At 41.9% G+C, this 18,006-nt stretch overlaps 1 protein-coding gene across 3 annotated transcripts in view; it reads right to left on the bottom strand.

The window, feature by feature from the left end:
• CEP162 (centrosomal protein 162) overlaps positions 1-18,006 on the bottom strand; it is a 75,828-nt gene that overhangs the window by 13,080 nt on the left and 44,742 nt on the right. For all 3 annotated transcript variants that reach the window (XM_090035900.1, XM_090035883.1, XM_090035891.1), the window contains 8 exons: positions 15,122-15,270; positions 9,641-9,868; positions 8,013-8,150; positions 4,393-4,505; positions 3,091-3,196; positions 2,298-2,424; positions 1,618-1,781; positions 4-108 (listed from right to left, as the gene is read on the bottom strand). In XM_090035900.1, coding sequence (XP_089892026.1) covers positions 4-108; positions 1,618-1,781; positions 2,298-2,424; positions 3,091-3,196; positions 4,393-4,505; positions 8,013-8,150; positions 9,641-9,868; positions 15,122-15,270 — 1,130 coding nt within the window. The remainder of the gene's footprint in view (positions 1-3; positions 109-1,617; positions 1,782-2,297; positions 2,425-3,090; positions 3,197-4,392; positions 4,506-8,012; positions 8,151-9,640; positions 9,869-15,121; positions 15,271-18,006) is intronic.

Consider the following 18,006-nt stretch of genomic DNA (forward strand, 5'->3'; position numbering starts at 1 on the left):
TACCTGTTGCTCGAGATCTTGAATTCTTTTAGCATCTGCTGCTCTGTCCTTCCAACGTTTCTTCTGCTGCGCAGATTGATTCCCAGCTTCAGTTGTGAGCTTCTCAACCTACTCACCAAAAGGCAAAGTAAATAAATTAACTTCACTAGCTCAGTGGAAAAAAAAAACCTCAGTATGTCAAATAAAAAACCAATGGAAGTGTTCTAACCCTGAACCGTATAATATACTCACTTCAATCCTAGTTATTAACATGGCTCATAGACAGCTGTAAGTCTAATGGCCAGATTCTTAAATCAAGTTAAAGTCAGGGAAATGGGAGATGATTTCCAGCTGCAAATGTCTATCAGGCAGTTCCCCTGCAAGATTAAGAACTCTCTGCTGGAAAATCTGCATTGGATCTTAGTCCTATGTCTGTCTCCCATTCTACTGGTATATAAGGGGATGTGACAGAGTGGAAAAACAGCACGGAACAGACGCGTGATACCTGTCACCCACTACCAAAAGGTCAGGTAAGGGAAGAAGTTAAATCTTTTACCTTTGAGTTTACTGAGGCAATTTAAAGCTGCCTAATCTATACTTTTTAATACTAACAGAAGTCCTAAATAGTATGTAGGCCAAGAATGGTCTTGAGATTTGTGAGCAGGAACTGGCGACTTTTTCCTCCCCCATATTGTATCAATAAATAGGATCCTATATCATGCAACTGATTTGTTAGATGAATGATGGAAGGAGTCCATCTAATATCTCTAGTGGACATCATTTTAGAAATGAGGTTAGTACTATTGTGCAGAGGTTAATTTTTTGATACACAAGACGACCCATCCAAATAAGATAGCAATATCTGGAATGCTTTACAAAATCTGAAACCTTAATTTTGCCTTCACCATGAGCTGTTGAAAAACCACTTCTCATATATGTCACTTTGAGCCCTCTCCATTCACTGGTTCTTTGCAAACTTTTGCCTACTTCTGGATCTTAACAACCTACCTTCTTTTTTTCCCTTATTTCATTGCTTATGGAAAGATTTATCACTGGCATAGGAATTAAGACACACTGAAATAAATGGGGCAGTTCCCATTTCAAAACTAATGTTTTGGGATCCCTGGACTGGTTTTATTTGATTCTGATTTAGAAGATTTTAATTTCAACCATAAACAAGTGGAGGCCTGCTCTCCCACCTTACCTAAAGTCACAAAGTGTTTCTAGAAAACAACTGGTAATTGGTAATTCCAACCTTGGTAATTCCCACTGAAAAGAAACATTACTTTAATCACGGCTGTGTACCTTCATAGGTTCATAGACCTTAAAACTATTAGTGTAACAATGTAACTGGCATCCTTACTCAATAGCTTTGCATATCTTAAAGAAACAACAACTGAGGATTATGATTAGAAAAGTCACTTGAAATGTCTAATGCAACAAATGTTATACTCTGGTGCATTTAAAGAATGCCCATGCTATTAGGGTCTCTGTCTTTAGATTGAAGATTATGACATTTTCAACATACTGCATTTTGGAAATAATGCATATGCTGAAAAAAATAGATCAATTTTACTCATTTTCTTTGTATGTACAAATAAGAACTCATTTACAAAATAAATCTAGAACTATGATCACCTGCAGTTTTAATTTCTCAATTTCTTTTTTTGCATTTTTAAGACGTGCTGCATCTTTATCCAAAAGGTCTTGATTTTCTGCATACCACTGCAACCTCTTTTTCAAATTACTAATTTCTTGTTTGTATGATTCTTCCATAATCTTTATCTCGTAATTCTTCTCGCCTATAAAGTAAAAAAATAAATTTAATCTCCTGTTAGGGATCTAAGATCAGAACAATCAGATTTACCCTCCTCATTTGCACTGACTTCAGAGTTTAAAAGTGTGACAACATTTAGTTTCACTATACTTTAAATGGATTCCTTCAAATCTTTTAGTTTTCAATTTACAACAAGAATTTATATTGGCTAGTAGAAAAAAAAAATGTTCAGGTACTGAAATGCCTGAACTAGTGGTCTTAGAATTGAAGGGGGTTTTTTGGGGTTTTTTTCAGGAACAAGTTAGGCAGAACATCTACCCATAATAGTCTAGTTATAGTTGATTCTGTCTTCCTGCAGGGGAGTTGACTAGTTGATCTCTTCAGATTCCTTCCAGTCCTACATGTCTATTCTAATATGGGATTTCTAAGAGCTCCTGTAATATATGTAACAAGGGAATGAATATACATTATGTTTTATACGTTTATTTAGAAAAATAGAAGTGTTGATTAGATTTATAAACTACACAAATGACTCCTTTACCTGAAGCAGAAAAAAGCTGTGTTCTTGCCAGATCTCTCTCTCTCTTCATTTGTCCCAAATCTACTTCAAGAGCTTGTTTGTCTTGCTTAAGCCGTTTTATCTCTTCCAGCAGTTTGGTTTCTTCTTTCTTACGTTTTTAGACAAAACATTGGAAGCAATTTTTGTAAATTTCCTTGGTGACTTGCAATTATTTTCACAGACCATGTTAGGACACCAACCAAAGAATCAGCAATGATGACAGTGGCTAAGAACAGCGGTACTCAGCCCCCGGCTTACAGTGCTGCCACAAACTGTGGCCCTGAGTGCTATATCAGGTGCACAAGGCAAGTGCAGGGCCTTATCTCAGCATACTGGGTCAGATGGAGGCAGCGCAGCTTCCTGGGGGCCTGATCCCAGTGTATGGGGCTGGACAGAGGCAGCACAGGGGCTAGCAAAGGCCATATAGAGCCCAATCCAGGGGGGCAGGCCTGATCTTGGCATGTAAAGTCCAATTCAGCCCCATGCCACAATCTGGCCTGTGGGGCCAAAAAGGTGAGCTCTACTAGCTAAGAACATCTTTCTTTCAATCAATTTCTTTCTTTGAGACCTAGTAAGAGTTCATTTGAGGATTCATTCACATTGTTTACAATATTTCAACACAGTAATATGTAATAAATATAAAAATGGTACAGCATTTTAACATAAGAAAACTAGCAAACGTAGTATGTGTTACTCAGTAAGTCCACAATAATGACAATCCTATCTATTTTGCAAAAACAGGTAAATATTTTGAAAGGCATATGCTTCTATTTACCTGTGCTGCTCGAAGTTCTGAAATCAATTCTGAGAAACTCTGGTTTCTTATTGGCTCAGAATCCTGCACTAACTGTGACTGGAAGTTATTTTGAGCCATCTTTTCTCTAATAATAAAAACAGAATACAGTTTGGTACATTTTACACAGCTTTCATGACCATACTTAATTGCTATACAAGATGCTTATTCTTTCAAATTCCAGTAAAAAAAGAATTTAATCAGCTTATGTTATATTAAAAAAAAGAGAATTACATTAAAGTAGGTAAAAATCATGAATCAAAGCTTAGATCACCCCTGTGTTGCCAGAAATCAATCCAGGCCTACCCAAAAATGTGAACTGAAGAGAAGTTAGTAAAACAAGAAAAAAAGTAGTTGCACTACGATCAAAATCAATAAAGGCAAAAAATCAACTTCCCTCCTGACTAAGGACACACAAACTCCAAGCCACTTGCTTTGGGCCAGTGGAATTATGTATGTGTAGTGGAAAAATCCACTTCTTACCTACTAAGCTCATCTGTGAACCCTATTCATTAATGGTTTGTAAATTATGAATGTGCATAACTGCTGACACTTGCATTACCGAGAGACAGTCAAGTTCTACAAGGCTTAAGATCCCCCTACTTAATGACTCCTAACCCATTCCTTCTTCAGCACAATAAAACTAACAATTCCCTTTTTCTGTACAGGGCTCTTTTGTGCCCTGAACTGCTGGGTGACTTATCTTCTGAGACTACTCAAGTATAATAATAACCAATACATTTACAGGTGAAGAAAATTATATTACCAAATGAACACCCTGCCCCTATTATTCTATTGTGTGTATAACAGTCAAATATTATAATAGCCAGGAGAAAGAAAAAAGCCAAAGAATCAAATACAGAGACCCCGTTACTGCCAATCAGCATCAATGGAGTCACATGTCTTAAAAAATAATAATTTGACTAGTAGGCATTTGTATGCATGCTATGGGGGTGTGGGCACTTTAATTGAAGAAGCTCCAAAAACTGCTCCAATTAAAGCGCCAACAGTGCCTCATGTATCAGGATCCCCACACTTCAAGACGGCAGTTGGGGTGCTTGAACTAAAGCTCAAATGATTTCGAAGCATGGGGGTGCTGATACACAAGACGCTGAAGGCACTTTAACTGGAACAGCTCTTAGAGCTGCTTCAATTAAAGTGCCCCCATTGCATGTGTAAAAATGCCTACTATTTAGATTATCTGTTCTGAGACAGTTCTATTTATTATTGCTGTTTTCGAAGACTAACTAAAAATATACAAGTCAGAAGTTTATTTAAATTTACCTTAAGGATGCTAATTCAGACATTAAATATTGATTTTCTTTAAACTTCCTTTCCTCATTTTTCTTGTTTTGTAGCTGTAGCTCTTTCACTTGCTTGTATAGCCTTTCATTTTCCTAAAACACGAAACAAAACTTTAACATTAACCTTAATTAATTTCTTGATAGTTTCAGTCAACATTATTATGACTGTAATTTGTATTCAGTTTTTATGACTTTCTGAATACCTATATTTTAGAAAGCAAATAGTGTATTACCATAATAACAATAAACATATGCAAACAGACTATATATAAATTCCATATAGCACAACTTTAATCCCAAGATACTATAGTTTACAGACCAAAATTTGTCATATGACATTTGATATTTATATTTATTGCCCTGCAGGCATATATAAATATCAAATATGGTCATACACAATATGTCATTAATATACATCTTATAGGAAAGTACTGAATGCTCCAAGATTAATTAATTTTTATTGGATTTTCTTTTTAAAGTTCAAAAGTTCAAATTTCAGTTAACATATCACAAACTCAAGCAGTTTTACAATGTGCCACAGCAACTCACTGAAATTGTTGACATTTCTATAAAAGAACATTTAAGTTCAAACATTTATTTTTTGTACATACCGTATTTTTCGGACCATAAGACGCACTTTTTCCCCCCCAAAAGTGGGGGGAAAACGAGGGTGCGTCTTATGGTCCGAAGGTGTGTGTCCCGGGGAGACGGGGCGGAGCCGGCAATAAAAATGGCTGGCCACCAGCACACATAGTCTCTCCTGCCATAAAAACTGGGTGCGTCTTATGGTCAGGTGCGTCTTATGGTCCGAAAAATATGGTATTTGAAAAATGTATATTCATCAATTTTCTGAAGTATAGGACACGAAGATCATCTTCAGAAATGCAACATTTCACAAAAAGTATCTCTAGCAGTTTTTGGGGGAAAAAAAAAATCTTCAAAACCTGATGTACTATCATCTATATGGTGCTGTCACTTAGTATATGTCTCACTGCAGTTGATGTCAACTACAAGTTGGCTACAACTTGTTACACATATTCCCAAGCTCACTTCAAACAAACAGGCTTGGGTACTGGTAACCACAGTGACATAACTCAGTGTGGGTTACTCGCCTAAGCATTTAAGCAGATTCCCAAATACACTTTGCAATCAATGCTAAGTTTTATGCTGCTATGGCTATATTGCTATCAGTTCACATGTTAATGTAAAAGTTACCTCCAGGGTGTCTACACAATCTGCAGGCAGGGTAGATTAGTACCTTACAGAAGTGAGCTCCAGCTCGTGAAAGCATAATTTATATCTATATCATATATATATTAGAGGTGCACTGATACATCAGTCCATATCGTATCAAAACTCAAAAAAGGAAAACTGACATTATCGACAATCGGCTCTTTTTGGCAAAGTGGCTGACGATGTTGCTGATAAATGGTGTATGCATGCGTAAAGCCATAGCATGTTTATGGCCGGGGTGAAGACCGGCAGCCTGGAGAGCAGTGTCTGGCTGGTAAGTCTGGAAGAAAGGGGTGTGGGGGAGTGAAGGGATGTGGGGGGTGGAGGGAGCAGATCAAGGCCCCCATGGTGAGGGAGGGAGTGGGGCTGGGACAGGGGCTACCCAGCCAGGGTGGGCTGGGGCACAAGATAGAACTGCAACTCATGCAGAGGGCATGGCTTCCACTGCTGTCTGCACCCCCAGGGGAGGCATGGGGGGGAATGTGCCCTCTGGATCTCTGCACAGGCAAAGGCAGGCTGCTGCTGCAGGCTGCACTGGTCTTTTCTCAGCGGCTGCACTTGGGTTGGGTGGTATGGGGTGGGGAGCGGCGGTACTGGGAGGGAGGGCTACAGAGGGAGTGGGGCTAGAGCTACCCCAAAATTTGTTATAGCCACTCTGCCCCACCTGGTGTGAGTGCAGCTGCTGGGAAGAGCCTGGTATAGCCTCTAGCTGCAGCTCACCTTCACCCTGTGCACTGATTTAAGAGGCACATGCCCTCCATGCATCTTCAAGAAGACCCTTGCCTCCTGGAAATACTCATTTGGGGGGGGGGGAGGGGGGGGGGAGGGGGAGATTTGCTATCTTAAAAACAGAAAAAAACCCAAATCATACAGTACACTAAAAATCAAGCATTTAGTATAACATATTTTATTACAAAAAATATTTTTGTCATGATTTGTGTTTGCATAGTGTATATAGAAATGATTCTATAACAACTCAAAAATAAAGCCTTAGTCTCATATACCGTGTTGGGGGGTGTGTGGCTGGGGCTGTGTGCATGTGTATGGTGAGGGTGGGTGGGTGTGTGTGGGGGGGGCGGGGCACTAGGGTATCTGTGCCAGGCACAAGTGGCCCTGCCTGCTGCTACCTGCAGGGGCTGGCAACCTGAGCTCCACACTGCTGCCACCCCCCTGGATGCACGCTCCACACTGCTGCCAGCACCAGCCCCATGCTCCGTGCTCCTACCCAGCTGCTGCTCCCTCACCACTCCTTCCCCCACTGCTTCCTTACTTGCTGCCCAGAGCAAGTGGGATGCCAGGGAAGGCAAACAGGTCTCCTGGTGGCTGCAGCAGTGGCAGCAGCAACTCCACCCAGAAGCTGCATGCTGGCTTGGCCAGGCTCTTCTAGCTGGGAGCAAGTGAGGTGGAATAGGGTAGGGTATGTAGGCAGGGGGTGGGTATATGTGGGCACCTTGCTCCCACCCTCATGGGCGGAAGGGCTGGGTGGGGTACAATTAGCTGGTGGGTGCCATGGGTGGGCAAGATCCGGCCCATGGGCTGTATTGTGCCTGCTCCTGTTCTATGAGCTGCAGAGATGTGACAACATTGTAACTGTACACACGCTCTGGAACTGACAGAGCTGGATGTTGGGTCACTGTTTTTACCACACAATCTTTATATGTTTGTAAAAACAGATAAGATGTTGTTTCAAAACAAGTTAATATGCAGGACTGCGTTGAATGTCATTACTTCTGAAAACACAAATTACTTATTTCATTTCTAGAATGCAGTTAGGCCTTTTAACATCGCATCCCAGGGCTGATGGGGCACAATTAGTTTAGTTTTCCCCCAGCAGGTGGAGGTATTAGCTTTCAAAAGTTAAGAGAGAGGATTTTCCTGAAGGATTTTCCATTGTGGAATCATAGAAAATTAGGGTGGGATGGGACCTCATGAGTGGACCTAAATTGCACAGCTACAAGTTTGGATTCTTTTATCCAAAGTAGGACACAGATCACTGAAACTTTATCAGGGGTGTCATACATATAGCCTGCAGGCTAGATCCAGCCTGTAGAGCCCCATAATCTGACCCTCTGTACTGCTTTATTGACCCACATGCCATGTAAGACAGGGCCCAGGCAGATTTGAAATTTTAAAAAGGTTACAAGACTTTAGGGAATTTTATTTTGTTTGAAAGACTGCAGAAAAACTTAGCCTGACCTATGGATACAATGACCACAAGTACAGAAACACTTAATTCCCTTATGTGCCTCTGCACACACACACGTGCACACACTTACAAGTAACAAAAGTTAACCTATTAGTAAGCACCTGGTATTTGTTTTTAAATTGAATTACAGCATATATCATCATAGGAAAAAATCAAACTACCTGTTGATAACCTTGAAGAAGGGTCTCTTGATCTTGAATTTCCTTCTGTATTTCCTTCAACTTTTCTTCAGTGATAGGATCTGTCATTTCTGGCTGGAACCATTTCTTTCCTTTGTTCAGTTCCTCCACACTTTTTAACTTTTCAATTACACCAGATAAATAACATGGCAATAAACTGTTAAATGGGCAAAATTCTCAGAGAAAAATACAATTAAAATGAAATGGTATCTACTGTCCCCTTTATATTACAACACTTGAAAAAAGAAGTGTGAGGCTATCAAACTAATGGCATCTTCCTTGAACCAATATCTGAACAAGTGAAGCAAACATACACTACAGGCCCTGTGAAGTATATAGGCACATCTATACAGAGAAATTCAGGAATAGATTTCTCTTGCTATAGTATTCACAATAAAAAAAAGTTCATGGAGAGACATTAGTAAAATTTTAACAATATAATTATAACATGGTTCTGCTAAATGTTGCCTTAAAATAGGGTTGTATAAAGCTTTGGTAGCCGATTCAATTCAGAGGAGATTTGGTCCGATTTGGGGGCCGAATCTCCAAATCCAAATTGAATCAGGAGACCCATTAAAAGATCTGAACCAAATTGGAAGTTTCCAAATTGATTTGGAAGTCTCCATCTGGGTGGTCCCGCTCGCTGCTGCAGGGACCTGGACCTGGGCTCCATGCTGGTAAGTAGGGGGTGGGCACGCTGGGGGAGTGGGGTGGTCCCCTTCCGACTCTGGGTGACTACTGGAGTCACTGCAGCTCTGGGACAGTGCATGGTGCCCTGCCGAGCTGCACTACACCCGAACAAGGTGACATCTGCTGTACACATGCTAGGTGGCAGAGGGCAATCCCTGCTGTGCAGCAGGCTCTGCCACAAGCCCCCAAAGGCCCTGATTGCCACTGCTGCAGCTGGTGAGTGCAGCACTTTTTAAGTGCCAGGATGCTGGGGCTGTGTGGAGCAGCCATGGCGGGGGGGGGCTGGGGGAGCGGGCAGGGGATGGCCCCACTCACCACGACCACTGACACTACTGCTGTTGCTGCTTGTTATCTCCTCATTGAAAGGAGATTCGGCCTAATTCAGCAGCTGAATTGAATTGGGACAGTGATTCAAAATCACTGAATTAAACAACCATCCCCCCAAATCAGCTGAATCCGAAGCCTAATTGAATAATTGCTGCTTCGCATAGGCCTACCAGTAACACAAGGCATAAGGTACTTTTATGGAAAACATACAAAAAAAAAAAAAAAAAGATCCTAAATTCTTGCTTCTCCTTTACCATGCAGTACTACTTTATATCTGATTAATCTGTAAAACTGACATTATCCCTATTATTTTTAGTTACAGTGTAAAGATTATTAACTAGAAGAGTCAATGGTGCTGCTGTTACCGGGGAAGTGAAGGTTTGGGAACAACATAAATTCAGTTTACCCTCCAGGGAAAGACAAAAACAAAACTTAAATGCACTTTTTATGTTTGATAGCAGTCAGGGGGAATATATAATATGCTCCAGTTTAACCTTTTTTTCAGAACATAACTGACTGAACTAATCAATCAAACCTATCAGTAACTACACATCTTTTCCTTTTCTTCAGTAGTAGAAGATAATGTATGATACCTTGGTCTGAAGTACATAATTTTCTTGACTCAGCTGGGAAAGCTCTTTATCAGACTGCATTTTCATTTCCACCACCTTATTCTCCATTTCTTTCTCTTTCTGAGAGACCACATCTTTTAAATGCTGAATTACATCATGTGCTGAATTCAACTCTTCCTCTGCTGCCTGTACCCTTCTTAACAAATAAAGCTCTCTTGCGTTATTGTTGACAGGTCCAAATGAGGAATCCTATTGAAGAAAAATTATTAGGGAAATAGTATACTGAGATTGTTGTTCATTCATTTTAAGATGACATTAAGATTAGCCAAAATGCATTATCTTTTCTGTGAACTGTTTCATTCAGCAATTTGAAGATACAAAAAATAAAGCATTAATACTGTTTAAACAAGGTTGTGTGCCTCATGCCAGAGGATGGCAAATTAAAGTAGAAAATGCTGAAAAGGACGAAATGCAACCCCCAAAAACCAACAAAATGCATTAAAATAATTTTAAAAAGTCCAGTTAAAATGCTATTTTAAAACAATACATTAAATAATAACATTAAATAAACATAATACACACTACATAATGCATTTTTAAATGTTTATAGTATGGTTCCAGTTAAAAAAGCCAAACCAACCTGGTTATTTTCTAATAGCAACTTCACAAAACTTGCCTTTGTACAGACTCAAAATCCTAAAATTTTCTGTGTTAACAGAAACACTCTCTTTCACACTGCAGAGCTCACATAGCTAGACGTCACCTGGATTCTATTAGACTCGCATAAAAGAATATGAGTCTAAAGTCGCAATGACAAAATAAATACCTCAAAGTGAACAAAAGCTGTTAAGATGCTTTTCAAGCGATTACTCCGTCAGTATATGTACATGAATACAGCTCCCATCAACTTCAGTGGGAGATGAACACGTACAATGGATAGGATAATAAACACCCTATATTTCAAGTGGGCTTGAGCAGTCAACAGTCAAAAGCTTGACAGAACACCCAGGCAAGACTGCAGCTTTGGAATTTATTAGTAAATCATCTTGGCAGCCTGCTGAAACCCAGTGTGCAGATCTGGGGGCCTGTACCCCCCGGGAAGAGCTGGGGGAAGCAATCAGAGAGCTGGGGGAATATTCAGGTTCCTGAACATTCCCCCAGTTCCCAGTTGGATTCCCCAGCTCCCTGATCATTCCCCCAGCTCTCTGATCGCTTTCCCCAGCTCTTCCCAGGGAGCCACCAGCACCAGCTGCAACAGAAGGGCTGTGGGCTGAGGGGCTGTGCCAGGGTCTTCCATACAGAGCTCAGCCCGGCAGTGGAAGAGCCAGTGGTGGAACTGCTTGGAGCACAGCCCTGGCCAGTGGCTCTCCCCAACCTCCCGCCACCAGGCTCAGCTCCGTGGGGCTGGCAGAGCTGCTCCGAGTGCAGCCCGGTGACAGGGGACAGCCAAGGCTGCTGCCCCTGCTGCAGCTCTGGAAGTGGCGAGCACCGCCTGCCTGCAGCCACTGGGCTGCATCATACCCCGAAACCCCTGGTGCAGCGCAGCTCAGTGGCTGCAGGCAGGTGGCATCCACAGCTCCCAGGGTTGCAGCAGGGGTGGCACTTGGGGCATTCCGCAGAACTGGATGTGGGGCTCCTGCCACCCCAAAATTCACTGTAGCCCCCTCCCCCCCCCACCTGCCTTCCCAGCACTGGCACTGAATGCGGGTCTCCCAAGGGAATGTGGGCCTCCAGATCTGCATGCTGGATGACAAGAGGTTGCTGCTGCTGCCTGGGGCCAGTGGTAGCAGCAGTATTCCTGGGGGTGGGCACAGGCTGTGCCCAGTGCCAGTCCTAGGTGGCAGTCTCCCATCATCCCACGCGCAGATCCGGGGGCCTGCACTTCTGGGAAGTGCCTTGCATAGCCCCACAGCCCTTCCAGGGGTGCACACGGCCCCCAGTTGTGCGCACAGGATGACAGCAGGCTTCCACTGCCAGCAAGTGATACAAGTTTTGCTTTCAACTGTTTGAGGCGCAATTTCACAGAAACCGCTGCACCTATGAAACTTGGCAGGCCTTGTGCCCTCAGAAGGAGCTACCATCCTTGCAATTTTAATCCAAATCAGGCATGAAATAACAAAGTTATAGGAATTTTCATGATTTCCCATTATAGCCTGTGGGCAAAACGTCGAAATGCGCTGTTTGAGTGAAACCGTTTCTATGAAATGGAACAGTGCTTTGAAACGAAACAAAACAATGAAACCAAACACTGTCCCTTTGAAACAGTGAAGCGGAAGTCAAAATGAAATGGTGCTGTTTCACACAACCCTAGCAAACATAAGAAATCAATAAACAGCTGCCTGTACCTCAGTGCAGAATAAACAAATGAAAGAAAAATATCAGAACAAGGATTTTACCTTATCCCTGCATTTAACCCTAAGCTCCAAGAATGCAGCTCCTGCTCAGTTCTACAGGTTGCAAAGCAGCTGCTGTCAGATCCCATCAGCCTATTTCACTCATCCCACTGAAGGCCCAGAGGCCGATATGCCCAGGAAATTTTAGACTCAAGGAACCCCTCGGAAAATGTCAACTCTCAATTTTCACTTCCTTTTTTGACTACAGAAAAATAACAGAGACATTCTTCTGTTGCAAAGAACCAGAAAGACCATAACAGGCCAGAATATTTTTTTAACACTATGGATTCCTGTTTGCAATTTCTGCTTTTACCTTGTGAATCATGTTTACACACCTAACAGTTCTAACATTGTATGACACCCTATGGCATCCCTGAAAGGCACCTCAGGGTGTACAGCTCACTGGTTGAGAATCACTCCTGTAGACAGACTCATTCTCATGGCAAGGCTTAAGTATTTATCCTTATCTAGCCAATTCCATTCATCTATAAAATTCCTGGAGAACAGATATTATGTATATAACCTCCTGCCCCTCTCACGTACATTGTCTTGATCTTTACCGATCAATTTATAACCGAGAGTATACTGAAATCCTTAAAAGATAACTAGTCCAGTCTTCCAGTTCTAATCAACAGGCAGAAGATCATTTCCCTGCATGGGTCAGGCCTTGGTGCAAACACAAATTCTCAATGTTTACTTCTTCCAACCATCTAGACTTTGATCCCTCTAGATGTGAAGAGAGCATTTTTTCTGAAGTCTCAATAGCCCTCTTTGACTGGCTATCATATAAGAGTACAGAAATACATTCATATTAAATGACATCATTCATGCAAACAAATAACTAATCTAAACACAGTTTCTTTGGCTGTTGACAAACATCAAACATCTTATCTTTACAATCTATTTCAGGAAAGCCTTCGTGATATTCTACAAACTTCAAAATATGATATGACTTGTGACACACTTTAAAAGAACAAGACTCTAACAGATTTTTCTACAATTTTCTACACATTTTTTCCTTGGCTTTTAGCCTCTTTAGAGAGGGGTTTTAATCCTGGAAAAGTCTAAGGAAAAAATGCCACAAAAATGTCAGCAACTACAGTTAATTAAGTATATCGGTTACTGAAAATTAGGGATAGTTTCATAGATTTCATAGACGTTAGGGCTGGAAGGGACCTTGGAAGATCATTGAGTCCAGCCCCCTACCCCAGGGGCAGGAAGTCAGCAAGATAAACATCCAAATTTCTCTTGAAGGTGTTCAAAATAGGTGAGTGAACCACCTCTGGTAGCAGTCTATTCCAGACCTTGGGGGCTCGGACTATAAAGAAGTTCTTCCTTATGTCCAGCCTGAAATGTTCATAGAGAAGTTTGTGAGCGTTGGACCTTGTTATCCTTTGGGGAACTCTGGTGAACAGGTGTTCCCCCAGATCCTGATGCACACCCTGGATGTACTTATAGTCTGCCATCAGGTCACCCCTGAGCCTGGACTTCTCCAGGCTGAAGAGTCCCATGGATCTCAGCCTTTCTTCACATGCATGATCAGAGGACAAGCTATTCTCTTGTCCTCTGATCATGCATGTGGCTCTCTGGACTCTCAAGCTTCTCAACATCCTTTTTGAATTGTGGAGCCCAGTACTCCAGCTGTGGCCTCACCAAGGCTGAGTACAGCAAGAGGATGACATCCTGAGATTTACTTAAGCATCTATGGATGCAAGCCAGAGTTTGGTTTGCTTTACCAGCTGCAACATCGCATTGGTGGCTCATGTTCATCTTGTGGTCAATCATGACCCCCAAGTGTCTTTTTGCCATGGTGCCAGTGAGTGTAGCACTGCTGAGCCTATAAGTGTGCTGCGGGGTTTTTTTCCCCCTCAAGTGGAGTACCTTGCATCTGTCGGTACTGAATGTCATTAGGTTTGTATCTGCCCACTTTTTAAGCCTATCCAAGTCAGCCTGGATCACGAGCCTATCCTTAGGTGTGGATGCGCTACCCCAAAATTTAGTGTAATAGGTGAACTTGGCCAGTCCACTTCTGACACCAGTGTCCACATTGTTAATAAAGACATTAAAGTGAATGTGTCCAAGGACAGAACCTTGCTGGACACCACTGGTCTTGGAGCACCATGATGATTCACTTCCATTGACCACCACTCTCTGGGCCCAGCCTTGGAGCCAATTCCCCAGCCATTGCACCGTGATGTAGCTGAGGCCACAGTTGGCCAATTTTTCCATGAGGAGACCATGGGACACCAGATCAAAGGCTTTTTTTAAAGTCAAGATATATGATGTCAATCTTTTTCCCTTGTCCAGGTGATACGTCACCTGGTCACAGAAGGAGATGCGATTGGTCAGGCAAGATCTACCTGCAACAAACCCTTGCTGGTTGTCTCTCAGGATGTTGCCATCAGCCAGCTTGTCACGAATGGTCTCTTTGATAATTTTTTCCAGAACCTTTCTAGGGATTGAGGTCAAGCTGATTGGCCTGTAGTTCCCTGGGTCTACTTTCCTCTCTTTCTTGACGATGGGCACCACATGGGTGAAGTACCTGAAGACTGGAAGAAAGCCAAAGTGCCAGGAATTTTTGAATATCTTTGCCAGTGGCTCCCTAAGTACGCTGGGGTGCAGTCTGTCAGGGCCAGCTGACTTGAAGGTGTCCAGCCCCTCAAGGTGTGTTCCTTTACAAGGTCTACACCGATGCTGGACATGTATTCACTTAATTAAGTCAGTTAAAGAAGCAATATTAGTTAACACTTGGCTGTCCACTCCCTGTCTGAATAAGGTGAAGGGAGGAAAAAAACTCTTCACTGTTTTGTTAATTAAATCATTTTTTCATTTGAAATCATAAAATACTGTTACATGCTCTCAAAACACAATAACAAAGTACTAAATGCAAAGAATAAAAATAAAGATACTGACTTACACAGAGAATTTATTGTTTTATTTAGAAATGTTATCTAAATTAAACTTCTTTAGTATTGCGGTACTATTTTTAATAATAGTCATACAAGGTAGCACTTTTTCAGTATAACAGATTTTTATTAAAAAAATCAAAATGTCATACAAATTGTTAATTGTAGGTGCTAGAATCGTAAGAAATAATTGCTACACTTACACGTTGAAACTGCACACAGGAATCCATGTCCTTCATCTGCTGCCCAAGGTCTTTTATAACTGAGTGGTCAGATGTAACCACATTATTGCCCTTTTTAGAAGCTGGCTCCTTTACTGCAGATCTTATTACCCTAGTAGTAAATAATGTTTCTTCATTTTGGAAGGAAAAGAGAACACAAAATTCATTCAGTGTTATACTGAAAAAAAAGACAGTATGTTTTCAGGCTACGAAAGTAATGCGAATAGTAACTTCATACGTACTTGCAGCTTGTATGTAAAACGTGGTATTTTCATGCTCTTGAAAACTCAAGGTGTGTTCATGTGACAAGGGTTTTTTTTGTGATATCTTTTATTGGACCAACTGTAATTCTCATCTCTGTTGTATATCTCCTAGACTATGATGGTATACCACCACTCTAACCCCACTATGAAGTATATTCATGTAATCCATCAATAGTTTTGGCTCATGCTTTAGATGCTCTACATTTAAGCATTTAAAATAATTATTTAACATTTTAATATTTTAATTTAAACCTTATATCAAATATGGGGATGACTGGAGATGAACTGGAACCCTTTATGTATCACTTCTTTATATTTAGAGAATACCCACCAAAAACTAACAGTAATAACTAGAAATAGTACAGGTTTCCCTCGCCTTGCGCAGGTTCTGTATGTGTGAATTTGCTCTCATGCAATCACCCTTTTTATACAAAAATGTGTTATAAATTCACTCTTATGCAATTTGGGTGGTGGAAACCCGTGATCAGCTGCCTTGCATGGTGCACTGTGGGAGTGACAAGCACCAAAACAGTTTCCTGTGTGTGGATCTGTGCTCCTTGCTCGCTATCTGCAACAAGTGCTTCTGTAGTTGCCATCCCCATTATGACAGTGCCCTGTGCCTGTGTGTACTGTCTGCTGTTGGAATACCAAAATTGTCTTGTACAAGTGGTAGAAATGGGTCTGGGGGTCAGTACAGTTGAGGTCTTGGAACATATCCCTATTTGTTACATTGTAAAGTGGGTTTCTTTATGTGAAGTTGTGTTTTGCGCCATTTTCCAGGAACGCACGTACCGCATAAAGCGAGGGAAACCTGTATTTATATACAAAAAAATTGCCTACAATATGCATGCATTTACGTCCTAAAATGGCAAAACATGCACTTTAAATTTCACTGTATTAAAAAATTTGTAATATTTAAAAGTTTTCACTTTGGTAATCATGTGTTATGTTCCCAATATGCAACTAGACATTTTTCCAAGTTTTTCAGTGGTTATTGGTGGAGCTTACACAATTTTTTAGAGCTTTAAAATGTGGAGAAAAAAAAATAATGCTGCACTTAGCCAAGATCCCCAACAGATCAGAATCAACTAACTAGTGGCAAGGGCATATCAGGCAGAACTTCTTTGTAGTGCTGCATCTTCAGCAGTACCTTGACAAATACTTCCCCCCCCCCCCCCCACACACACTGACAGCTGAAAACTCAATATGGACATTCACATAAGCATAGTGGTCTAACAGGCCCCAAGGGAGAACGGCAGCTCCTTCCTGAGAGCTCCAAAGGGATGGAACCCAGAAAGCTTAAGGGACTCTGTCAGTATCTACTAGGAAGCAAGGGTATCCAAGTGGAACGAACTAAAACTAAAACAGGCTTAATCTCCATTACATATTGCACAATATTTTGAGGCCTTTCAGCTAAAAATGCCCATGTTGTAAAATTGGGGGAGATATAAAATTATGTAGACAGTGGGGACAACGTACACAACAGGCCAGCGCAATGAAGTGTAAAGCTGCTTTTTTTTCTTTTGAAAACTCTTGAAAATAGGATTTTTTCCCTTCAAAATGGAAACATGCTTTTATGCATTAACATCATGCACAAACTCTTCAAATATGCCTCAACATACACTATAAAACATATATATATGAAGCTTTTTTTATAAGAATAGCATTTCAGTTAAAGTGTTGATAGCCTGCACAGCCAGAAAAAACACATATTTGCATACAAATCCTCTATCTAGTAGATCAGACACCAAAATAATGAAACATCCTTTGAAGAGTGAACCACCTAATTCAATTCATTACTGTCATATTTTTTTTTGAAAAAGAACCAGCCATTCACTTCATGTTTGAGGATACAGCAGAAAAACAGCCTCACTACGGATTAAAGCAATCCTAGAAATAGACCCTGTAGTGAAACACAGTATCTATTCATAAGTAACAACTTGATACAAAGTGACAAGTAACATGCATTAAGCCAGGCTTGTCCAACATGCGGCCCATGGGCCACCATGTGGCCCACCAAGCCATTTTCTGTGGCTCATGGTGCTGCGATGGGAAACGAAAGTAAATGCTGTTTACTTTTTTTCCCATCCCTTGTCCCTCCCCAGCTGCTCAGCAGCTTCCTAATGGCTGCTGAAGGGCTGGGGAAGGGACAAGGTTCCCACATGCACTGCGTCAGCTTGATGTTGCTGACATGGTATGTGTGGGAAGAGGAGTAGCCGGCAGTGAAAGCATGGGTCATCAGTACGCACGGGGCGGTCCTGGGCAGAGCTTGCACTGGCCAGCACCGTGGGCGGTGAGTAGAGCCTGGCCGGGCACATGCGCGGTGAGGGGAGCGGGGATGAAACCCCACCAGACCCTCCCCCCGGTCAACTTCCCCCACGCTAAATCGCTGCTTGCACCTGGTTCTGCCCCTTGAGGCTGTGGTTGGGGAGAAGAAGGCATCATCCCCCTGCGCCTGCCCCTTTCCACGCTCACCTGTGTGGTTCATCTTCCCAGCAGCGGGCAGAGAAGTTGCAGCCAGGGGCTGCCTGGGTGCTGCCCCGTGCCCGGCTCGCAGGTCCCCATGTGAGCACACAGCACCAGCCCAGGGCTCACTGTGCTGCC

Source organism: Crocodylus siamensis, chromosome 1 (assembly GCF_052110815.1).
Source record: "Crocodylus siamensis isolate JL-2025a chromosome 1, ASM5211081v1, whole genome shotgun sequence".
Lineage (NCBI taxonomy): Eukaryota > Metazoa > Chordata > Crocodylia > Crocodylidae > Crocodylus > Crocodylus siamensis.